Raw genomic sequence first — 23,848 nt, forward strand, 5'->3', positions numbered from 1 at the left:
GCTGGAGGTTCTGCGGCACGAGCCCATCAGCAAGTGCGCTGCCGCCACACTGTCCCGCCAGCAGCCGCCGCACTGCCGCCTGCGGGCCGACCTGGACCATGGGTTCGAGCGCGTCCGTTTTGTGCAGCATGTGCCTCGCCGGTTACACGCGGTGTGCTCCCGCCGCCCTCGCCGGCGTGTGGTTCACCTCTCCCCTGCCCCCACCCTACCCCCAGGTTCAACGTCAGGCCCCTGCTGGACCACCCAACTTTGTCCAAGGTGCACTACCATCCCCTGGCCCTCGACGACGAAGCCAACTACGCCCCCTTTTCCTACCTCCTTGAGACCCTGTCCGCGCTGAAGGAGCTAAGCCTGGACTACCCCCAGGGCACGCGGCCGCGGGAGGTCCGCGGCGGCGACCGTGGCCTGCTGCTGAGGTGGCTCGCGTCGCTGCGGCTCGAGCGGCTCGAGCTGCGCCTCGCGATCGAGCCCGGCGCGCTGCTCGGCGTCGTGGCGGCGTCGGACTCGGCGCGGACGGTGCGGCGGGTGGCGCTCGCGCTGGCCGTCATGCCGGACGAGGAGGACGAACCGGAGCGGGCGCTCGCGTGCCTGCCGGCGCTGGAGCGGCTCGAGGAGCTGCAGCTGACGTTTAAGGAGCCGCGACAGGGCGAGGTGGAGGCCTGGGAGGGCGTGCTGCGGCGCATGCTCGCGCCGCTCGCGGAGGTGCGCCCCAAGGCGCTGCGGCGGGTGGATGTGAGGCTGCCTTCGCGGCTGCTGCATGGTGCGGGCGGCGGCGCGGCGCATGCGGATGTGGTGCCATGGGAGGCGTGCCTGGAGTTGATGGGGTCGCTGCCAGGGGTGCTGACAATCAGCTTTACTGGATGATTTTCGTTGGCAACCCTTGACGCACGGCTTGATGCACTCTGTGGGTTGGGATTGACGCATTGCAGTCAGACAATACTTGCAGGTCTTTGTGATGCTGTTCATCGCACACAAAGTTGATGCAAGCAGCGATGTTGCGTGTGTGTGCATTCACATGCACACACAGGCACACATTGCCATGCAAATGTTGCACTCCGCTGTTGCACACAATGAGGTCAGGCGGCTATTGGCATGTAAGCAGTAACGTGCTTTTGCATGCAACGCTTTGGCATAGTCTGCCACAACTACTTGGCTGTCTTACATTCGCGATTTACTTGATAGGGGCGGCGGCTAGTCGGTCAATTTTCCTCAGCCAGATGCCAGAGGGCCTGCCTTGCCAGACACCCATTTAGGATTATGTGCAGACAGCAGCCGCACGAAATGCACTATTTTCCCAAGCCTCTGGCTAACTTGCGTGTTGCCACCGTACGCCAACTGTTTGCAGGTGCGAGCACGAGCTTGGTGATTGGAACGCCAGGCGTGACTGATGATGACCGCAATCGGCAACATGGAAAGGCATGGCGCCGTGTAGAGCTGACGCGTATGTCATGAAAGGCACATCGCATTCGATGACGTCCTGCGAGCCGTCATATTCTTCCTTCGCAGACACTCTTGCCGCGTTGCACGCGGTGTGGCCGGTGGTTGTCATGCAGCCCGCTCGCCGGCGTGTGTCATCCTGAGCAGTGATAGTATAGTAGTATCTTGCGAGTCCTTCAGCAGCGAGAAGCACTCCCGCTGATCTGCGCCAGCGCTCTTTGCGCTTCGGCACGCGCCATGTCGGCTAGCGAGCCTCGTGACGAGGATAACATGGTTGACGTTGGCATGGTCATCCACGGGCACCCCCGCAAGGTAGGCAGGGTAGTCGGCAGCAATTGTCACGGCGCGCGCTGTGGCCCGTGGGGCGGATTGACGCAATCTTAACCGGCCACGCCTGCCTTTCCGCCGCAGGCTTGTGAAGACACATATTTGATGAAAGGGGGCGATGCCGGCGGCATCGTGATCGGTGTGCTGGACGGCGTGGGCGGCAGCAGAATCAAGGTGACACGCTCCTACGACAAACGGCAGCTGGGCCATCATCGCCCCATTGGGGTGAATGGCGGTCGCGAGCCATTCATTGTTGGCGATTCCCATCCAACTCGCAGCACCTACCGAGCATGTCCCAGGGCAGGCAGGTCTCTCCTGGGGCCTCAACGAGGCGATGCCTCACACAGCCTCTGCATGCCGTCGCCTTGCTATGCGCCTGTGAATGCGCGCAGGGCTCCCCAATGAGTGTTGCGCGCTATGTGGAGGCGCTGTCTGCCAACGTGGTCGCCGCCCTGGAGTTGCCCTGCTGGGAGTGCGAGCAGCTGCGGGTGCGGCGGCTGGCCGGTGATGTCATCTTGTCGCGACAGGGCGGCATCCGCAACTGTATGTGATCGGCCGCAGCAGCCAGCCTCGGGCAGCCCTGTGGATTTGGTTGGCGTCTCTCCCTGATTGATGGGGGCATATCCTGGCCAGCTTCCCTCACTGCACTGCGACCTGTTCTCAGTGGCTGCCATTCACCCACGCGGCTGCGCTTGCAGACAGCCGTGCGAGACGGCGCGGCGAAAACACAGCTGCCGGGCGCATCGACGGCATGCGTGGTGGCGCTCGGGCCCGACTACCGCAGCGCGTCTGCACTCAACCTTGTGAGCCACCTCTCTCACCCGGTTGCTCACCTGTCATGCCCTGCTCGTGGCCCGCGCAATACCTTCCTCGTCTGTCCCTTCAGGGCTTTCCAGGCAGTGAAAGCTGGTCGCCATGCAGCGCACGTCTCGACTCCCTGCCCCTCCATCTTCCCTCTTCCTGCCATTTCCAGGGAGACTCGGGCTTTGTGCTGCTGCGCGGCGGCGCCGACGCCCGCATCGTGCTCGGTGGGTGGGTTTGTATCACTACCCGTGTCCTTGCATGCGGCCCTGCAGGCGTGCTTGGTTGTGAAGGGCAGCAAGGCCTGCTGCCACCCAAAATATTATCATGTGCTCCTTCCCAAAGTTGCCCTCCCCTGCTGCTCCGCTTTCCGGCCCTGCCCTCGCTGCAATACTGCCCCAGCCAGCACAACCCAGCAGCACTACTGGAACGTGAGTGGGTTTCCAGCCGATCAGCACGCGCTGAACATCATGCAAGGCGCACCTTGCCGCATGCGCGCATGCAGCGACGGGCGTGGTGCTCCGCAGGCTTCCTGCTCTGTGTTTCGCATGCTGCCAACCCTCTGCTTCGCTGCATGCCATCCCTCGCCCCTCGGCGCCGCGCAGTGTCCGGTCCAGATTGAGGGCGGCGCGTGGTGCGGGGAGGAGGTGCTGCGCTCCGCAGAGGCCATAAACTTTGACGTCGAGCCGGGTGATCTCATCGTGCTGGGTAGGTGATGTCATCATGGCTGCTGCAGGGCGGGCCGCCGGTGGCGATCCGGCGCAGGGGCTGAACGTTGGCGGTGCACTTGCATGTAAAAGTTCGCGCAGGCGTTGTGTGTGCGCGACACAGTTGCTGCGCTGTGCGTCTTTGGTCTAGAAGAAGCCACCCCTTCGTCCCATGGCCGTTGGTTCATCGCACCTACATGACGGGGGTAGTGCTGCCTTTGTCCCATGACTGCTGGATGGTTGATCGCACCTATATGATCGGGGTAGCGCTGCCTTTGCCGTTACCCCTGTTCAAGCACCCCCTGAAAATCTCACACTTTGCTGTGGCGCCCATGCCACGGCGGCTTCACCAGGGTCTGACGGGCTTTGGGACAACCTGTACTTTCATGATCTGGCAGCCATCGTCAGATCGCAATTCGCAGCCGCAGAGGCCGAGGCGGCAGCTGCCGCTGCGGCAGTGGCCGTTGCGGGGCGGAGCGACCCATCACGGCGGGCTCAGGGCGGTGGTAATGCTGAAGAGCTGTCTGCGGCCAGGGCAGGCGCAGATATGGGCGCGCTTGACGCAGGTGCCACTGAGCCCAGCGCTGATGGGCCAGGCGCGGCCGAGACGCGCCCCCAGGGCCCCAGCGACGGCGGCTGCGCCGACGCCAGCAGCTGCGAGAGCGGCTGCACTGCGTTGGGCCGTTCGAGCAGCAACAGCAGCAGCCTGAGCAGCGGCAGCGGTGGCGGCGGCTTGGGCGTGGCGGCGGCGGCGGCGGCGTGGCCATCTGCACAGGGTGTTGCGGAGGCGCTCGCAATGGCAGCCAAAATCAACAGTACAGACCCTCAGGTGGGCCCTGCCCCCGACAGGCACACAGGCAGGCGGCCGGCTCTGCCTGACTGCCGGCTGTGCGCCGCGTACTGTTGTGCGGGGGGAGGGGGTGGGGTGCGCATCCGCAGAGGTCCTCGACCGCCTTTACCCCAACCATGGTGGGCCTCTATCAATCCAAATTCACGACCCCCCGCTGCGCCCACCCGCCTGATCTCAGTTCGTGTCGCCCTTCGGGCTGGTGGACCGCGCAATCAGGTGCGCAGCGCACCGCACTCCAGCGCTTCCCCACTCCTGCCAACAGTTGCATTGCCACTGCTGCAAACATCTACGTTGGTCTGGATCCCCCTATCGTCCCGCCGAAAGTGCCAGGTGGCACTCAAATATGCCTGCCTTTTGTACACCATGCCACACATCATGATGCTTCCTTTATGGATCGGAGAACGTCACCATCCCTGATGCCTACTGCTGCCCCCTCAGCTATCTGGACACCCCGCGACCCTCCTCACACACACGCGACCACCCTCACACACACGCACATGCCTCGTGTACAGGCGTCATGAGAAGTCCGTCACCAGCGGCAACCTGCTGCAGGCGATTGGCTCAGGGAAAGTGGATGACATCACATGCCTTGCCATGTTGGTGCCCCATGCGCGACAGGGCGCCGCCACCGCGTCCTGTGCGGCGGGTGCCGTGGGCGCGGTCGCTGTCGGGGCGCTGGGCGGCGCCACCACCTGGGCCCAGGACGGCGGCGGTGATGAGGCAGCGGGCAGCAGCATCGTGCCTGCGTGCGCGCGGGGTGAGCAAGCGCGGCTTGCGCCTCCGCTGTGGCGGCAGCCTGGGGTGCTAACCTGGGACAAGCTGGTGCGCTGCAGCGCGGCCGGCAAGCCGGGCGAGCAGGAGCAGCGCGCGGCGGAGGGCGGGGAGGGCGCCGAGGACGCCGAGGAGACTCAGTGGTGCGGCGAGCCGAGCGCCTCTGCGGCGGCGGCGGCAGAGGTCGGCAGCGATTGGGGCTGCGGCTGGGGCGACACAGAGGCGCAGTGGGCGGCGGAGGGCTGGGCGGCTGCTCAGGAGCAGCTGCAGTGGGGCGACGGCGGGCAGGGAGGGTGGGGCCAGGGTGACGGGCAGGCGCAGGCCGACGGGTGGAGCCGGGGCGGCTGGCAGGATGAGCGCCCGCCGGGCGCCTGGACGGCTTTAGAGACGTCGGGCCAAGGGGGGGCGGAGGGTGGGCAGGCGGAGGCGCAGCCCAATGTAGGACAGGAGGCGCGGCCAGCGCAGGAGCACAAGCAGGAGCAGGAGTTTGGATTGCAGTGCCAGCTGCAGCAGCTAGGTCAGACAGCATTGCCTTCAGGCAATGGCTATCAAGAGTGGCAGGAGGCTTGTGTAGATAAGGGGCTGAACGTAGCAGCAGAAGCGGGCCAGGCGCCCGGTCCAGAACAGACGGAGGAGCAGCTGCAGCAGCTGCAACAGCACCAGGAGGGACAGCAGCAGCAACAGCATAAGGAGCAGCAGGCAGACCAGCAGCAGCAGCAGCAGCAGGAGAGGCAGCAGGCAGACCAGCAGCAGCCGGAGGCACAGCAGACAGAGCAGCAGCAGCAGGAGGGACAGCAGGACGCGCAGCCGCGGCAAAAGGAGCAGCAGCAGGAGGAGCAGCATCAGAAACAGCAGCATCCGTCAGGCGAGGACGTGGAGAGTGCTAGAGTGGACTCTCACAACCACTGCAGTGGCCTGGAGGCCAGCAGCGGCCGGAAGGGTCAGGTCCCAGCCTCCCATGGGACCGGGGCTTTCCAGGTCTCGAGCGGCGGCAAGGAGTGCACCTATAACGGCAGCGGGGGCTGCAGCGCCCCAGCGAGCTGCTCGGTTGGGTGTGAGGGCAGCAAGGGCGGGCCAGAGCAGCAGGGTGAGAGCGTCGCGGGCGCCGCTGACGGAAGGGGCAGTATCAGTGCCGCAGAGGAGATTGCAAGCCTGAGGCTGCAGGTGGCCTCCCTGACGCACCAGCTGAATGCATGCCGGCGCCAGGCCGAGCACGCCGGCGCTGCGGTCGCGGCGATGGCGGCCGCCGCGACAACGGCGGCGCTGGGCGTGTCGCCTTGCAAGGCGGCGGCGCCATGAGGAGGCAGGGGCGCAAGGAGGGGGGCGCGTGCTCCCTACAACCTTTTTGGGACCTTGACCAGGGCTGCGTGGCGAACAGTGCGAACGAGGTTTCGCCAGAAGATGACTCGTGTCCCAAATTCTTTCCAACAACGTTCCCCACATGCGGGCTGAAGGTTGCGCGCGCCCCCAAGCGCCACCACCAGCAATCGGTCAAACCACCTGGTTCCCATGAGAAACCCACTGAAATCTTCCAGAGAGTGCATGCCTTTCTTTTGAACCCCAGCCCACCTGCTTTGTACCCTGCGTCGTAAATTCATGACATGCCGGCCACAGCGGCCGTGCGCACGAGAGCGCAGAAGTGCCCTTTCAAGGATCGAGGTTTTGGTGCAGGGCATCAGCGGATTGAGAGAATAGATTGCGTGAGCACTGTCAATTGTTTTGTCAGGCCAAGTAATTGCGGCCGGATAAAGTGTAAGGTGCCTCGCCGTTGGAAAGCAAGGCTCCCTTGTGCATGCAACAAGCAGGGGTCCATCCCGGGATGGGCATCGTTGAACTGTGTGCAATGCAAGCAGACTTGCGTCAGCTCCAGCCTTGCAAGCTTGGTTGCATCGCCCCAGTCTCTCAGCATGCGGCTGTCGTTACAGATGCATGCACTGTGTCACAACGCCCAGGAGGAACAGGACACCGACACGCATCAAGGCCACCATTGGTCCCCGGCCTGGTTGTTGAAACTCGTTTACAGGAACGCTCTGCATGGCTTGTGCAGCGTATGGCGAGTTCAACTTCATGAGTGCTTCTATTTCCTTCCGTGTCTGCGCAGGTGAGTACCCGTGGGGTCGGCTAGAAGAGTGTGTTGGTGCCCCGTGCACCTTTGGATGCACCAGCCGCCGGGCATCCTTCCTCTGGCAGCAACCAGCTGTTGGTGGGGCCTATCATATCACCACTTGCATTGCACAGACAAGCTCCGTCGTATCATGCATGCAGTGACGCGGGTCGATTACCGTGGGGCATCAAGAGTGGTCACCACCGTAGGCACCGCGCACAACAGATTTGGCAAACAGCAATGTGCTCGAAGTGTTTGGGGTATCCCCGATCGTACCTGTTTACATTTGTGTCTGTTAGCACAGCGCTGCTGGGTGCGGACATCTTTATAGATGGCCAGGCACCATGCCACACCTGAGGTTCCACAATTGTCACCCACTGGGCGGGACACACGACACGGGTGCCCCATTGCGGCGGGTGGTGTCTGTCCAATGGCAGACCTCCGAACCTTCAAGACATGCGGACGCCTTACTTGACTCGCAACAATTTGTTTCCTTGCTGACGGTGCCCACGGGGTGCAACGGGCGGCTCATACGGAGATCTGGTCGCTTGAATCTCAACGAGCAATTTACGGCATTAATTGCGGATATCAGACATGCTGAGGTCACAGGGGGTGCTCATGCGCCACCATCACAAGTGGAGCAGGAATGCGAGCGTGCAGCGGGCAGCCGTAGTGCAGGTGGACGCAAAAGCAAAAGGTTTCGGCAATATAATGAAGCCGGCTGCTCCTAAGGACCTGCTGCAGTGCGTGAGGCCGCGCGCGCCGCTGCTTGTTGCACTGCTGCTGCGCTGTTGTGGCGGCACCTTGCGCGTCCCTGCCCCCTCCTGGCACCAGGCGTTGTCGTCACGAATGCGCATTGAGCACTTTCGCAACCCCGTTGAGGAAGCCCAGACCACACATGCCTCGCACCCGTGCACACACTCGACACGGCTGCACACCAGAGGCCGCGAGCCGCTGCGGCCGCACACGCTGTCGCCAAAGCGCGATGTGCCGCCGCACATCCAGCTGCCGCCCTATGCCAGCTCCGGGATGCTGCCAGGCCTCAACAACCGCTTTGAAATCCACGACGAGCAGGTGCTTAGCGCTGTCATAGCCAAACCAGGCCTCATCCAAGCCTGCGCCCAAGGCCGTGCGGCCAGCGCCGTGTGCCCGGCAACGCCGACCCCAGACGAGCAGCCCAGGCGTGCCTGCTCGACTGTTGGCTGCCGCAGGCAGCTGTTGATGTGTGAATCGCTTCATGAACCCGTCGTGGCCCGCGGGCGGGGGCACGCCCTCCTCTAGACTGTCTCAAGACCGCCCTGTTTGCGGCCCGCCGCAACCCACCCGCTACAGGGCATCGCGAAAATGCGCGCCTCCTGCAAGCTCGCCGCCCAGGTCCTGCAGCACGCCGGCTCCCTGGTGCGGCCCGGCGTCACCACGGACGAGATCGACGCCGCGGTGCACGCGATGGTGATCGCCGCGGGCGCCTATCCGAGCCCCCTGAACTATGGGAAGTTCCCCAAGAGCGTCTGCACCAGCGTCAACGAATGCCTCTGCCACGGCATCCCAGACAGCAGGTGGGCCTCGGTCGCACAGCGGCAGCAGAGGTGGCGGTGCGGGCGCCGGCGGCGGGGCGGTGCAGCAGCAGCGTCGATGCGCCGGCGCCGGAGCAGCAGGGAGGGGGCATGTGCGACGAGTCGCCAGCGTCTCGGGGCTTCTGAGAGTTTGCTTGAACCCAACGTGCTGCTCACGCGCCACCTCCGCCCTGCTCATCCTGCAACCATCTGGCGCCGCATTACCAGGCCGCTCAAGGACGGTGACATCATCAACATCGACGTCACTGTTTACCTCAATGGCTACCATGGTGACACCAGCGCCATGTTCTATGTCGGCACGCCGTCACCCACCGCCAAGCGGCTCTGCGAGGCGACGCGGGAGGCGCTTGAGGCCGCCATCAAGGCGCGTTGGGGTGGGGCCGGGTCGTGTTGCCGCCTGCTTTTGGCACGGCACAGGGCGAAATGGTGGGGACTGGCGCCGAGCAGGCGCGCCGCAGTGCGGGCACAGGGTTGACGCCTAAATGCTTGGCGTTGCGTTGCAAGTCGCCTGGCAAACCTGTTGAAATCGTGCGCCTTTCCTGGCCGCGTGGCCGACCACGTTTCATCGCGCTTTTATGCGCACGCGCACGCCCCTCTGCAAGCCAAGCCTCCAAAGCGGATGGCCCAGGTTCCCAGGTTCGGGGTTGAGGATTTCGAGGCCGAGGCCGCAGGGCTCAAGGGATCTCACGCGCCCCCTCCCTCCTCAGATCTGCGGCCCCGACGTGCCGGTGCGCAAGATCGGTGAGGCTGTGCAGGAGGTGGCCAAACGCCACAAGTTCCAGGTGTCCAAGGACTTCATCGGCCACGGGGTGGGCAAGGTGTTCCACGCGCGGCCGCACGTGCAGCACGTGCGCAATCTGGACATGGACAAGATGCAGGTGGGGCGGGAGGGGGTCGAGGCGATGGGGTTGGGCTCGCGCGCCAGTGGGCGGCGTGGATCCTGGGGCGGGGCTGTCGTGAGCAACACCGACTTCTTCGGCGCGGCCGCGCTGCGCTGGCTGGCACGGGGGCCCAGGCGGCTGCGTTGGCAGTGCGCGCGGGGTAGGCGTCAGCAGCGCCATGATCCTGGGCGGCCCCGCGTGTGCGCGGCGGGAGCTGCCCGCCCTCTGCGCCCACACGCCCCCCGCCCCTCCGCTGAACGACAATCCTCGCGCGCACGACAGCTCAACTCTACGTTCACGATCGAGCCGATCCTGGTGGAGGGCAGCCCCAAGATGGTGGAGTGGAAGGACAACTGGACAGTGGTGACAGCGGACGGCGGCCTGGCGGCGCAGATGGAGCACACGCTGCTCATCACGCCCAACGGCGCCGAGGTGCTCACGGTCACGTGAGGGCCTCGGCGCCGCTTTGGGGGGCGGCGCGCGCCGCCCGGCAGGCATGGCGGTGAGGGGCGCCCGCGCTCGCGCCTCTTCGTGATCTAGCCCGGCCGGCGATTTTGATGTGCGCGGCGCGGTGCGCATGAGGTCGTTGTGATGTCTTGTAAGTGTGTGTATTGTGTGTGCTTGTTTGTTACTGTTCAACATTCCTCCGATAGCGATTTGCGCTACAGCTGCGTCCTTGTGTTTGGTGGGTGAGTACTTGACGCCTAAAGAATATTACCAAACGATTTTTATGACCGCAATCCTGTTGATGCCACACCTAAGTTGGCATCCAGCGCTCCCCTGTGCCACAATCGGCGTCAACGCTGTAAGAAGTTTGTGTGCAGCACTCATCAGCAGCAAGCAGCCAGCAAAGCTTTTGTACTGCCATATCACTTACAGGGGTGGCGTGAAGGCAGCCTTGTAAGTGCGTGGGACATACGTATGCCCCACGCTGACCTTGCATGTATACATGCAAAGCCGCGACGGCGTGCATCAGCTTCTCGCCCATGGGTGCCCAGATACTGCCCCAATGTGTCACCCGCGCCGCAGCCGCGGCCAGCCACACCAGACAAAAGCGTCCAGGCTGGGAGGCAGGGGCAGGCCCAATTCGGGCAAGCCCCGATGTCATGAAGAGTGGCCGCATTCATAGCGCGTCCCCGCACACACGGTACGCCCGGCCATTGAAGCAGCATGCTGCGTTGTCACTGGACTGCATGAGGCGCATTATGTGCACGGCAGCCCACGGTTTGCGGTGGGGCGCTGATCGCAGGGTCCTGGAAGTAAGCTATCACGCGTACCGCCATCTCCCCAACTGACAGCCCTGTTATGGCCAGGTGCGCGTCGGTGGCCAGCTGGGCCACAAAGGCCTGCTCAAAATGTTACAGGAACAAGTTTGCTAGGCGGGGTGCGGGGTGAGTACCCATGGGGATGACTTGGCGTTGGCGATACACTACTTCCGCAAACACTACATAATTGCTGTCCAGTAGGAATTCTGATGCCTCGACAGCCGTGTCCACAAACACGTCGTCGCCGGTGTGCCCCAACTCAGGCAACTGTGCGCCCGTCGCAAACCGTTCAGGATTCACTTGGCGTGGTGATCACAGTGCATCCGCAAGCGTTCAGCGTGCTCGGTGGCAAATAGAATCAAGTATTAAGTTGATAGTCCGGGGCACTACCGTACGGTACATGCACCGCCCTGATCTCACCAGGTTCCTTTCAGACGGCTGCACGAAGGCGTCCGTCTCCACGTTTGTGTTCTATAAACCACAGAACCATTAGATCACCGGTTCGGGCGCTGCCGGCTCGCAGCCACGAAGGTCGATGTCAGGGTCAGGGTGGTCGATGGCCACGTCGCTGGTTCCCGGACGCCCTCCTGCGCGATGTTGTCGGTCAACCCGGATACGGTTGTCATGCGTGGCCAGCCAAAGTCTTGTGCTAGCGTTGCTGGTTGCGACGGCCTCAGGTGCGCTGCTCCCCTTGGCCATGGCATCGCGCGCACCATGCTGCAGCAGCCGGGCAGCACGGCCTGATTATCATATACCAGTCGACTACCGCACTGTGGCATGTTTGTAAATCACGAAGCTACGTAGAGGCACAAAGAATGTGATGAATTGACGCTGGGCCGCGCCAACGGCAGGGTAAATGTTCCTTTGCTGTTTTCCGCAAGTGGTTTTCAGTTGGATGCCTTGCCACACAGTGTGGTTGTTGGTGTGGCCACTCCCACTTCCCAGCGACTGCCACTCCTTAACGCTTGCCCTGGCCCCGGCCGGACCCTGAACCCGCATCAACGCGCTGGTGACTGTCAGGCCAGGGCCTGCTGCAGGACGCTGAATCCCTAGCAGCAGGCAGCACGCCCAACAGAGGCCTGGCGGACGCATACGCCTCTGCAACCAAGCAGCTGAGCAAGGCCAAAGCCTGGCAGCAGGCCCTCAAGGCGACCCCAAAGGCGGCGTGCGTGGGCACATCAAAGGACTCCCTCTGCTCTTCTGAAGTTCAAAACAGTGCGTTGCTGTACTCAGACGTCAACCGCTGGCATGCACTCCGGACGTGCGATATCATACTTTCTTACAGATCCACTTTTCATGGTTTTGTGAGCATCCCAGGTTTCCTGAGGACATGCCAGGGTGGGATAGGGTTAGGCATTACCAGCTGTCAACTGTGCAGCTCCAAACTCCTCGATTGGCCACGTACGCCAACCCTTGGCGTCACGGCACTACCCCAACCAACGCAGACCTGGAGATGGGTGCGACGCTGTACTTTGCAACGTCGCCCGCCACCTACAGCGCCCTGGATCCGCGTGACGTCGGCCCCTTCCCCGTCATCCCTCCCGCGAGAGCCCAGGGCGCGTGCTCCACCTGCACAGCCTTCGTTGCAGCTACAGCTGCAGAGGTTTGAGGGCGCTATGCACTGGCACTGCATTCCGCAGCACAGGCCGCCAATTGGCGTTGTGCTGTTTCCGGCCCCCAAAGCTGCCAGAGAGCCCGTGAGTGTGTGAGAATTCGTAACGCGCCTGCCTTGTCGCGCGCGTTCACCACCTTTTGTGCTGCGCCAACAGCAAGCCTAACTACGGCCCCACCACTGCCTCCTTGCACCCCTCTCCGAGTCTGCCTCACGCAGGTCGCTGTTGCCAGCGTCCTGGGTCAGCCCGTCGCGAACGTCGGCTCCCTGTCAGTGCAGGACCTCTACTACTGCGGGGACGAGCGCCCCAACTGCTACACGGGGGCGCCCCTGAAGGATGCGCTTGTGCAGCTCGAGAAGCGCCAGCTGCTGCTGGAGAAATGCATGCCGTATCAGCAGCCCAGTGTCATGGATTCCGAGGGGCAGGACGTGCTCTGCGCCAAATCATGCGCAGATACCAGCCTCCTGGCAACAAGCGGGTCGTTCACGTACGTGCGCATCGCGCAGCTGTGGGAAGCACAGCGGCACATCAGACGCTTCGGGGCCGTGGTGAGCAGGCGTGAGCGTGTGCTGGTGAACGTGTGGTGGTCTGCTTGTACACACGCTGGCACGTGAGCACGTGCGTGTGTGCGTGCGTGCGTGCGTTTGTGTGTGTGTGTGTGTGTGTGTGTGTGTGTGTGTGTGTGTGTGTGTGTGTGGATGGTGGGATTCCAATCAATGCAGGGACGGCCTCCGCATTTTCCCTTGCTTGTGTCAGGTTTGGACACGTGCACACACCACAAACACAAACACAGGCACAGCAAACACACAAACACCAGCACACACAAGCACACGCGCATGTGCAAACTCACACATACATACATGCACATGTAGACACACACTGCGTCTTTTGCGCACGTCGTTTGCTGAAGGATGCATCAACCCACACACTGCTGAGGGTGCCCCCCACGCCTGCACTAATGCCCGCAATGCCAACCTTGCCCTTTCTCGTCCCGTGTACCCCTGGTCCTGCCATGCGCTCTCCAGGCAACACGCTTTGATATTTACAGGTGATACGCCAGTTTCCTGCGTCTATTTTTTATGCAGGGCAAGCGTGCATGCGCAGGTGTGTGCTGATGTATCGTTTGCTTGCTACATGCAGCATCCAGAAGCACTCATGCCTGCGCTCTCTCGCATCTCATTTGCGGCATGGCACCACAGCGACTTCAGGCCATTTTTCGCGGACACCAAGAACGCTCGCGCCGTCTACCGCCGGTCTCCCAAGAGCACATTGAAGGAGGGCCATGCCATTCTCCTGGTCGGGTGCGCCGGCTGTTTGGGGCAAGCTATGTGAATCGAATCAGTCCTCCTTCTGAACTTGTTTGGTGACTGGCTCATTTGCCCTGGTCGCGTCAGTTGACCAGACTAGTCTCAGCAGCACGATTTCTCTGCTCCCTCCGACCTTTCCAATCAGGTACGACAATGTCAACCAGTTCTGGATAGCGCGCAACTCGTGGGGCCCAGGTGGGAGCTTGTGGGTCACTAATTACGGTAGCTGGCTGGTGATGTCCAACATTGATTCCTTAGCTGCAACACGCTTCCAGGTAGACATGCACGCACGTTCCAGAAAGGGCGCATGCATGCAACACCCTTCGTCCATCCCAGGTTTTGCGCAAAACGGCACCTTCAGGGTGAGCGTGAGCTCGGCCTTGATTGGGGCTCCTGGCCTATGACACGCCCATCACCAGAGTTACAAACGGCCCCGCCACACAATCAGGCCCGCTGCTCGGCACCAGAGCGCAATGTGTGCCTCAACCCCAGCGCAGCCACATGGGCTTTTGGAGGTCAACGCACACATACAGGGGGAATTTGCCAAAAGGATGCAGCCACCCAGCTCCCCGCGGCTTGCACAGGGCGACCCTCGCGCCATGCCTCACCCTGCAGGACTTGAGTTGTGTTATGTTGCCGTCGTGGCCGGGCTGCTCTCCCCTCGTGTTGTTCATGCACGGGGAACAGAGCACAAGCTTCGATCCTCACCTGACAGGACAATGACCTTGCGCACATAACGCCCCCATCTGCCGTTGGTAATGAAATAACAGGTTGCATATGGAGAGGCGGGCGTCATGAGCCCCAGTGACACTTTTGGGGTCAAGTTCAGGCCATCCCCTGGAGCACCTCAGCGGCCTCCGCCTAAATTGGAGGCTGCACACAACCTGACAAAGGGCTGCAGCTATTATGTGGTGGGTGGTGAGCTGCTGGGGGCATGGAAGCATGCGCATTTTAGGCAATGTGCACGACTTGGCTGGTTTGCACTTGCACGCGTTCATTCATCAAAGCACACTGAACCCACATTTTCACAAGCTCAGCCCGGCGACTACCTGTCAGGCGTGGCTGATCGCGTGAGGGTGCCGCTTGAGATGCTCCTGCTGGACAACCTTGCAACAGTGAAGGATCTGGACAGACCCCTGGCGGGCAAGAGGCTCGTGGTTTGTGCCCCGCCGGGGCACAAACCGGCTCCAGCGCAGGCCCCAGCGCCAGCCCGCGCGCCAACGCCGCCAAAGCTGTCGCCGTCGGAGTCGCGTGCGGCGCAACTGCAGGCGCTGTTGGGTTTCAAGGCTGCGGTGGACGCGCGAGGGACACTGGCCTGGTCGGCTGATAGGGGCGCGAATGCGGGGTACTGCAGCTTCTTAGGCGTCGAGTGCGACTCCCAGGGCAACGTGGCCAAGATTCCGCTGTCCCAGGTCAATTTGGCGGGGACGCTGCCCTCTGCAAGTGTTCTCAGACCTCTCACAGCGCTGACAAGCATCGACCTGGGCGCCACTGGTATCACCGGGACCCTGCCGTCAGACTGGGGCGTCCTGACCCAGCTGGAGGACATCAGGATCACCGACAATCCCGGCATTAAGGGCACACTCCCACGCAGCTGGGCAGGGCTGGTGCGGCTCAAGCTCCTCTTTCTCTAGTGAGTGGATTCGGCGTCGTCCTCAGTCGCCTTTTGCTGTTTGTGGGTGTGTGGGGGGTCAGGAGCCAAAGGCAAGGGGTTTGAACGACATGTGCCACTAGACACGGTGTCACTAGACAAGGCGGCTTGCACTTTGAGGGGCCCATTCGAGAGGGAAGTATGGGGGTGAGGGCATGCGCGGTTGCGAGCGATCAAAGTTTTTGTGGGGGGGGACATGTGAAACGGCGGCACGCCGCTTGCTTGCGCAGTGAGGTTTTCCTCAAGGCAGGGGTGGGGGAAGCATCATATGGTCGGCTGTGCGTCGAAGCCAGCAGCAAGAGGCAACTCCTGTCCTGCCATGACAGTGAACGTCAATCCTGGCTGGGATTGTGGAGGGATGGGGTGGCGGAACAGCTTCAGCGCCTGCAAGTCAGTCCTCCCTACCTTCCTTGATTGATGAGGGCGTGCCAGCCTGCATGCTCTGTCACGTGTGCGCGCAAACATACACACACATGCGCGCACACACACACATACACACACACGCACACAAACACACACGCAGGCGCGCACGCACGTGCGCGTTCGCGTGCGCGTGCCTCTCTCCAACACACGTGCCATGGCCTCATGTGACGCACCACCTTGCAGTAGAAACAAGCTCACCGGCATGCTGAGCCCAGACTTCGGCGCGGCCTGGTCAGCGATCGAAGCACTGCAGCTGTCCACCCAAGGTTTTACAGGGCCGCTGCCCAAGGAGTGGGCCAGGATGCGCAGCCTGAAGTGGCTGTACCTCGAGTGAGTTTTTTTCTCTTCGACAAAGTGTGGCTTGCAAAATTTTGGGAGGTTAGTTGTTGTTGAGAGTTGGGTGGGTGGCAGGGCACGGTCGCAAGTTGGTGGTACTAATGTGTGGGGCGGGATGGGCATGTGAAATTGCCACATGTTGCTCTTTTGTGGTGTGAGGGAGGTTGGGGGTGTTGCACGCAATCACTGTCGGCCGCATGTCGAAGCCGTTAGCAACGAGAAGCCACTGTTCATATGCCTGCGCTTATCCCAAGCTTCACTCCCCACCGGATTGGTGCGGGCAGCAACGTGGCGGCTGCGCGAGGTCGCCCTCTCCTCTTCAATATACAAGAGCTCAAAATACACGCGCGCGCGCGCGCACACACACACACACACACACACACACACACACACACACACACACACACACACACACACACAAACGAGCACATGCGCGCGCTCACGCAAACCTCGACCTGGCCCTTTGTCACCCCTGTCTTGCAGTGGAAACAAGCTCACCGGCACGCTAAGCAATGCATTTGGTGCAGCCTGGCCGGCAATGCAGCTACTGGCGCTGTACAATAACAACTTGACTGGGCCGGTGCCCAAGGAGTGGGCCGGGATGCGCAGGCTGAAGATGCTGCAACTCTAGTGAGATTATTGTGCTAGTGTTGCCAAACGCAGGCTGTTTGCCCTGTCTATATGTCGCTTCATGTGGTTCGATCAACGGGGTTGTAGGGACATGTTTTGGCGTGCACGGGGCCCGGGGGGGGGGGGGGGGGGGGAGGGTGACTTGTGAAACATGTATCGGGCGGGCGCATTGAGGGTTTCGTGGGAGCAGGCACGAGTGTGTAGAAACTACGGTCGGCCACAGTCAAAGCCAGCGGCTTTGATAGGCCAGCTACCGCAGCCCTGCCCTGATGCCAGACTATGCTGCCTGGCTAGGTCGGTGGCGGGCGGCGCACCGCCTTCGGCGCCCGCCAGCCGCACCCCTTTCCTCGGTTTATGAGGGCTTGATAGGCTGCCTGCTCTTTGTCTCTCTCACACACCCGGGTGCGCATGCGCCTGGCCGCTCATGCACATACGCACCCTTGCCTTCACCCCCCATGACTCCTGCTTTACAGCGGAAACCAGCTGACTGGCACGCTGAGCCCCGACTTTGGCGAGGCCTGGCAGGCAATGGAGGACCTGCAGCTGCACAGCAACAGGTTCACAGGGCAACTGCCTGCATCCTGGGCCTCCTTAAAATCCCTTACAACTCTAGATTTGAGCACCAACCAGCTCCAGGGCAGCATTCCAACCCCCTGGGGCGCTCTGGGCGCAACACGCCTGTCGCCACTCAATTTGTTCGGCAACCCCCGCTTGGTGGGCTGCCTGCCGCGGGGCCTTGAGAGGTTTCAAGGCGCCGCCGTCTGCAATGGCACGGGCCTGACGTGCTCCATCTGCTGATTGCCTCAGAGGACGTGCGCTTCCTGCTCGGAATGCTTGCCAGCGTGGGCTGCCAGCATTGGCCTGCCGCGCCTTTAAATGCATTTGTGATATGCCGAGCCCTTTGCACCTGCTTCCTGAGGCGCTTTGCAGTTCACTGGGTGCTTCCTAGATGCGCATTCTGGTGCATACGATTGTCTCTCTTCCGCTTGCAAAGTGAGGTGTGCGCCGTCGACCACAACGAGGCTGTCGTATTGAGGATGACCGCTCGCTACATGCATTAAGCAAAGGATGTAGCTGTTACCTACACCGCACCACCCACATTCCGAAAGCAATTGGCGGAACATCTGCATCCTTGTGTCGTGTGGGTGATTACTTGACATTTGGTCAAACTACCTCACCACCATCCTGCCCATGCCATGGATCTCGTTGGTCCATCCTGTCGGTGTTACGCCTGACTTGGCATTCGGCTTTGGTTGCGCTCTCTTGTGCCACAACCGGCGCCAGGGCTGTAGGGGGTTTGTGTTCGTGTTTGTCAAACGCGCCACATCAGATCACAGCTGTTGAACTGGCTGGTCACCCCACTGGTGACAACGAGCCATCATGCTCCTCTTCTGCCCATGTAGTATCGGTGTGCTATATGAAAATTATACAGCGTTGACGGGTACCAGCAGCATACACGTTGCACGATGTCTCTCTGGGGAGGTCGCGGGAAGCAGGAGAGCGCTCAGGACCCCGACTCAGCTGGAAAAGGCAGGTTTGCAGCGCCTCCTCCATGCCCACGATGCGAGCTCACCAAGAGCCAGGTGCGCGGGTGTAGCGGCAGCGGCAGCTGCTGCAAGGCGCGGCATGGCGGCTGCGGCCGGAGGAGAGCTGCGCCACCATCCCGATGCAAGAGCCGCCCGCTGCACAGCACCTGAAACGCCGTGCTGCGCCAGAACAAGCAAGCAGCCGCTCACACGCCCTTCCCATGCATGCTTTGCCATCCAGAAAGCCCAGCACTGTCACGCCTGGCTGTTGCGGACGTTTCGCTCGGTCACAAACACTGCCGCGCGCCGTCCCGCCGCCCCGTCGTGCGGTGTTGTGTGATGTGCAGATGAACCGCACCATCCAGAACTACCAGAAGGCCTACAGGAAAAAGGTTGAGGGCCTGAAGACTGAGCTGACCTCCACTCGCGCCGACAACAGCCAGCTGCGGACGCAGGTGCGGCGGCTGCGGCGCCGCAAGATCGCGCACCCGCCCAGCCTGCTCGTCGGCGCGGCGGTGGGCGTGCTGGCGGCGGACGTGATCAAGAGCGTCGTGAAGACGATCAAGCAGCGGCTGCGGCGCGGCGGCGGCGGGGGCGACAAGGACGAGGGGGCGACGGTGCCCGCACTGCCGGCGCCGGCGGCGCCCGCGACCGAGGAGGAGCGCGCGGCGGCGGCCGCAGGTGCGGCGGCGGCGGTCGTGGCGGCGGCTGCCGCGGCCGCGGGGAAGCAGGAGGACGAGGGCGGGGACGAGTGACGTTGCGCGTGAGGCCCTTTTTGTGTACTTGTTTGCTGCGAACGGCTTTTGTGTCACCATCCGCGGTGCTCGGCGCCTGCGGCATGGCGAATTTTTCGCCCCATGCTTGCCGTGTAGTGCCAAGCCGCTAACTCAAAATTTCGAGGCGCCTGGTGGTTGTGACTCGTTTTTCTCTATGTCGCTTGCTGTGTTGTCGCCGTCGCCGCCGTTGCGGGCCTCAATGCGACGCAGCCTTGCCTGCCTGTTGCAAGGTGCTTTACGTCCACGGGCGTGTCCTAAACGTGCCCCAACAACCATGAAAACTGTAATTGAACAGAGTCGGCGCTGCAAGACGCTAGCAGGTGGCGCTTTTCCCCCGTGGCAGGCCTACCGGGGCGATTTGTGGACGCGCATGGCAACCATGCAAGGGATACGCATCGGCAGCATCGTTTGGCATGGTGCTCTAGTGCAGCTGGCACAGCGTCTGCAGATCCTGCCTTGCGGAGCCGCCGTCAGCAGCAGTTTGAATGCAGTGGGTGTTTTTGCTTCACCTGGGACCATGCCGCTGTGCGGGTATGGGGGCGGCCAACGTACGCTGTGGTGCCAACCGCGAACCTCGGTTGGGGCATGGGCTCTCATATGAGCTGGGCCTCTTGCCGGCCACAGTCTGGAGTGGCCCAGGCCCAGTTTCTACCTTATGGCTTGAAGCGCCACCGTGAGTCAGTCAAGATCATCCGATCTTACATACGCACGTATAAGCTATAAGATCAGGTGATAATGTTTTAATGTATGCCTCCATTCCGTTTGTCAACCGTGTAAATCAGCTTCGTGTGGCATATCGTGAATCGGCGTTTTTCGCAGCACCGACGCGCGGTCCGAATGCCAGCACGGAAGGTGATCGAGTTGAAATGTAGGTAGAACCTGATCAGGCGTTGCAAGGGGCCTTCTGCAAGGGCGTAGCGCGGCGCAGCGCTGCACACTCCACCAGGGGCGGCGCCGTCCAGCAAGGGCATGGCACAGCAGGCACATGTGGACGTGCGTCAGGAAAGGGATGAGCAGCAAGATGCACGCCAGCAGGAAGCTGAGGAGACTCGCCTCAAGGAGCTGCTGTACAGGTGGGGGCAAACAACCTTGTTGCTTGATAATGGCCTCTGCACTCCACGGCCCGCTTCTGCTCGACGCCCTTCTTACCAGCATTCCCAGTCTCTTGGACACCCTGCGCCTGACTTCAAACATGGCTATTTCACGCATAAAACTGCCTTGTCCCTGCGCTTAGGGCCGAGACAGAGCGCCTGCAGCTGCAGCAGCGCGCCGGCGCCTTGGAGCGCGCGGGCGACGTGGCGGCCGCCGCTGCCGAGCAGCTCCGCGCGCGCATCGCGGAGGGCGCCGCCGCGCTGGCGGCCAGCGAGCGCCGCTGCGCTGAGCTGGCGGCGGCGCGGCAGGACCTCGAGGCGCGGCTCGCCGTGGCTGTGCGGGAATACACGGCGAACGACATCCTGGCCGTCGGCCTGAGGGAGCGAATCGCGTCGCTGGCGCAGCGGCTGCGCGAGAGCCAGGACGTGTGTGCCGGCCAGGTGCGGCAGGGGTTGGCGCTGCAAATCATGCAAGTGACGATAGCAGTGCAAAATGTGAACATGTAACTGCATGCCGAATGCTGCGCCAATGAAAACTTCATGCCAGCCGTGCAATTTTTCCGCTGGCTAGTCGGCAGCACGAGCACAGCTGGCACCTGCAGCGGCCCCGGCGACCCTCAAAAACGCCCGCCTGCCCCGTTTTGCAATCCCAAGGCAGCCAGGATCGCGAGCTTCCAGGGCGATATGGACGCCCTCGCCTCATCCAATGCGTCGCTGACCACCGTGGTCGCCGGCCTGGAGGGCGCGCAGCTGCGCCTGCAGCAGCTGCTGGAAGCTGCCGAGCGGGCCAGGGAGCAGGGGGAGCTGGAGCTCGCGGACACTCGGGACCGGCACCGGCGGGAGGAGGAGGGGATGAGGGCGGCGGTCGCGGCGGCGCGGGCGGAAGCGGAGGGGGCGGCGGCGCAGGCCGCGGAGGTGGGGGTCCAGCTCGCGGCGCGGCAGGCTGAGCTGGAGGAGGCAGGGTGCAGGTGAGATGAGTAGAAAGTATTCAAATGAAAGGAAATATATATAAATACGTCTTTTACAGACGATTGCGACACCCTGGCGGAATTCGTGGTCGTCGCCAGCCCAAGGTGTTATTCATTTCTGAGCCTCGAGTGCCCCGTGCTCTTAGCTTGACCCCTCGGCACTGGCACCACATCGGGCAAAACAAAGGACACCTCGAAACCCTCAAACTCCCCAGGGCCCGCGAGGTGGAGGCCGAGCTGTCTGACATACGGCACCTGGCCATCCTGCTGGCCAAGACGGCCCAGCTGCAGGGCGCGCAGGCGCTGCCCCCCTCGGACCACGCGGTCTGGGCGGCGACCGGCGCGCTCGGCGGCGTGCAGCACACGCTGGACGTCGTGATGAGTCACCTCAAGGTGGGCTCGGCAAGGGTCTGGCGCTCGGCGGCCGCGCGATGATCAGCCGACGACCTCGCCCAAGATTTTGGTGGACAAAGGGTGAAAAACGTGCTGGGCAACGATGGGCAGCAAGCAGCGGCTTGCTTCGGCAGCGCTCCTTCTACTCCGAGAGAACCCTGGGCTGGACTCCTTGGGCGTTTATTGGACTGCAAGGCCTTTTTGACTCGGTCAAGACGTGCGGACGCCCGTCGTCTGCACTGGCCCCGCAGGCCCAGGAGTCAAAGGTCAGGGCGGGCGTGTCCCAGGCGGAGCTGCTGCAGGACCGCCTCACGGCAGAGAGCAACGAGAGGGCGGTGCTCGCGCAGGTGGGAGAGGGAGCCCGCGTTGCATGGCGCGGCAAGCCGCGCGGCACGGCACAGGGTCGATTCGGGGTCGATTGGGATAGAGCGACGCATCCTGGGGCGAGACGAGCGCTGCAACGCTGCAGCTGTGAGTCCGCGGTCCAGTCCCATCAGGTGATGCCGTCATACCTATTATGTATCGGCGTCTTCGCTTCACAAACTCACGTCATCATATCAGGACCTGCGGGACGCCCAGCTGCTGTATGCCAAGGCTGTGGCCGACAGGGAGGGCTTCGAGTCGCGCGCCGCCGCCGCAGAGGCGGAGAAAAAGCTGGCGGCGGCAGACCTCGACCGCGCGAAGCAGCAGGTGCGGGACGGCGCGCGGGTGCGCGTCGCTCTGCAGCCAGAGGTACCGAAAATTCGAGTGGGTGGCGGGGTACAGCGGGCCTTGCAGCGCAATGTTGAAGGCTTTGGCTGGTTACGGCTGGTGATGCTATCATGTGGGGTGTGGGTGGGTGGAAGGGGGGCTCGGGGCTCAGCCGTCAGCGGCCACCCAACCAACTTTCTACACTCTCGATTCCCTCTCTCATACTACAAATGAGAGTTAGTCGCTCCCGACAAGCACCCGCAAACCGCGCGCGACCAAACCTCCCCCAAGGCCGCCGGCGACGCGGCGCGGCTGCGGGAGCTGCAGGACAGCGTGCTGGCCCTGACTGCCCAGGTGGCGGCGCTGCAGCCGCTGGCGCCCAGGGTGGACACCCTTGAGGCGGAGAATGCTTCGCTGGAGGGAGCCCTAGAGCGGACTGACGAGGCCCTGCAGGTTTGGCTCCTGCACAGGGCCGTTGCGTGCCGCATACTAGGCAAGGCGCTGCTTTTCATCGCTGCCGCCGGGGCTGTGAACACGTACGGTGCTTGCGTGTCGCCTGGCGTGTGAGGACTGCTGCAGCCCGAGGGGCACCGACCGCAGCTCGGCGGATGGGCATTAATGACGCTGCGTGCTGCAGACTGCAGCAGGGGAAAGTGGAGACCGTGTACCAGTGCATAGACGCGGCTCAAAGGGGTTGAGGAGCGAACCCCATCGCCGTCGCCCCGCGCAAAGCACGTTTCCAAGGCTCACCCAGCTTGACCTGTGGATCTCTGGCCCCCAGTGCATCCGGATGGTGCATCCAGAGATGGCCTCACTTTTGCCGGCACGCGGCTTCTTTCTGATACTGACCTGTTCTGACCTTTTAGTGGCGCCTACGTACGAGTCTATCGCGCCCGCCGCTGCCGCACCTCGCAGACAGCGCGGCGCCAGCTGGAGCTCTCGCAGACTCGCGAGGCCGACGGGCGCTCGCAGGTTCGGCCGCGACGACGGCACGGCGCGATCGCGGCTGCACGTGTGTTCCTGCCAAGTTTAGGGGTAGCCAGACTGCAGCGTTTGCGGCGCTGTGTCCAACGTGCGGACAATGTGCGCCCCACCCCTTCCTAGACTTGCAGCCTGCAGCAATTGAATTCCCATGTCTCGTTTGAACACGTCAGGTGCAAGGGTTCAAGGAGGAGCTGTCAGCGACGCTGGAAGCCAACGCGCAGCTGCTGGGCCAGTGCGAGGCCCTCACCAAGCGGGTGCAGGTCGGTGGTGCGGCCGTCAACCTGACCAACACAACCCGGCCTCGCAACAGACGTGCACGGGCCTGCTGTTGGTAGACACATGCCCCCAAGAAGCAGGCAATTCACTGCCTGTTATCGTACGCACATTGACGGCTAGATCAGCCAACCAAGAATGTTCAGTCCAAATACAAACTTGCCCTGGTTGTTGGACCCAAAATGTGATTGGCAGGAGTTGGAAGTGTCGAGCCGTGAGGGCGACTTGGCGGCGGAGCAGCTGCAGGCGGCGAAGCGCCGCCTCGAGACCGTCAAGTCTACGATGACTGCGATGGCCGAGGGCCACCGCCGCGCGGTCCGTGATCTGGAGTCCGAGGTTGCATACGCAGCCACGTCGCGCCCAGCCTCGGCCGCGTCGAGCCGCGGGGGCCCAAGGAGCGGCAGCCGCCCGGGGTCGTCGGGGCCGAGGCAGGGCGGCGGCGGGGGCGGCAGCGGGTGGGGGTCGCGGCC

General features: G+C 62.7%; 5 protein-coding genes across 5 annotated transcripts in view; all 5 read left to right on the forward strand.

Annotated features, from left to right (window-relative positions):
* Positions 1–864, forward strand: part of MNEG_1709 (hypothetical protein) — a gene marked incomplete at both ends in the record, with an annotated part of 2,801 nt that extends 1,937 nt beyond the window's left edge. The window contains one exon of the mRNA XM_014049813.1: positions 216–864. Within this exon, the coding sequence (XP_013905267.1) occupies positions 216–864 (649 nt within the window). The remainder of the gene's footprint in view (positions 1–215) is intronic.
* An 810-nt stretch (positions 865–1,674) lies between these two features.
* MNEG_1710 (hypothetical protein) lies at positions 1,675–6,192 on the forward strand (the record flags this gene model as incomplete). Its single annotated transcript, XM_014049814.1, has 10 exons — positions 1,675–1,749; positions 1,849–1,938; positions 2,157–2,252; positions 2,463–2,567; positions 2,738–2,792; positions 2,968–2,996; positions 3,183–3,273; positions 3,839–4,101; positions 4,301–4,338; positions 4,635–6,192. The coding sequence occupies 10 exons, from the start codon at positions 1,675–1,677 to the stop codon at positions 6,190–6,192; spliced, it is 2,400 nt and encodes a 799-aa protein (XP_013905268.1).
* A 2,149-nt stretch (positions 6,193–8,341) lies between these two features.
* MNEG_1711 (methionyl aminopeptidase) lies at positions 8,342–9,902 on the forward strand (the record flags this gene model as incomplete). The annotated part of the gene is made up of 4 exons (XM_014049815.1): positions 8,342–8,553; positions 8,779–8,863; positions 9,279–9,449; positions 9,735–9,902. 4 exons carry the CDS (start codon positions 8,342–8,344, stop codon positions 9,900–9,902), a joined length of 636 nt encoding a protein of 211 aa, XP_013905269.1.
* An 8,648-nt stretch (positions 9,903–18,550) lies between these two features.
* Positions 18,551–18,958, forward strand: MNEG_1712 (hypothetical protein; the record flags this gene model as incomplete). Its single annotated transcript, XM_014049816.1, has 1 exon — positions 18,551–18,958. One exon carries the CDS (start codon positions 18,551–18,553, stop codon positions 18,956–18,958), a length of 408 nt encoding a protein of 135 aa, XP_013905270.1.
* Positions 18,959–19,948: 990 nt separating this feature from the next.
* On the forward strand, positions 19,949–22,688 carry MNEG_1713 (hypothetical protein; the record flags this gene model as incomplete). Its single annotated transcript, XM_014049817.1, has 7 exons — positions 19,949–20,052; positions 20,214–20,511; positions 20,725–21,038; positions 21,254–21,431; positions 21,683–21,778; positions 21,993–22,121; positions 22,413–22,688. The coding sequence occupies 7 exons, from the start codon at positions 19,949–19,951 to the stop codon at positions 22,686–22,688; spliced, it is 1,395 nt and encodes a 464-aa protein (XP_013905271.1).
* Positions 22,689–23,848: the final 1,160 nt, after the last annotated feature.

The sequence above is a fragment of the Monoraphidium neglectum genome (genome assembly GCF_000611645.1).
Source record: "Monoraphidium neglectum strain SAG 48.87 unplaced genomic scaffold scaffold00177, whole genome shotgun sequence".
Classification (NCBI taxonomy): domain Eukaryota; kingdom Viridiplantae; phylum Chlorophyta; class Chlorophyceae; order Sphaeropleales; family Selenastraceae; genus Monoraphidium; species Monoraphidium neglectum.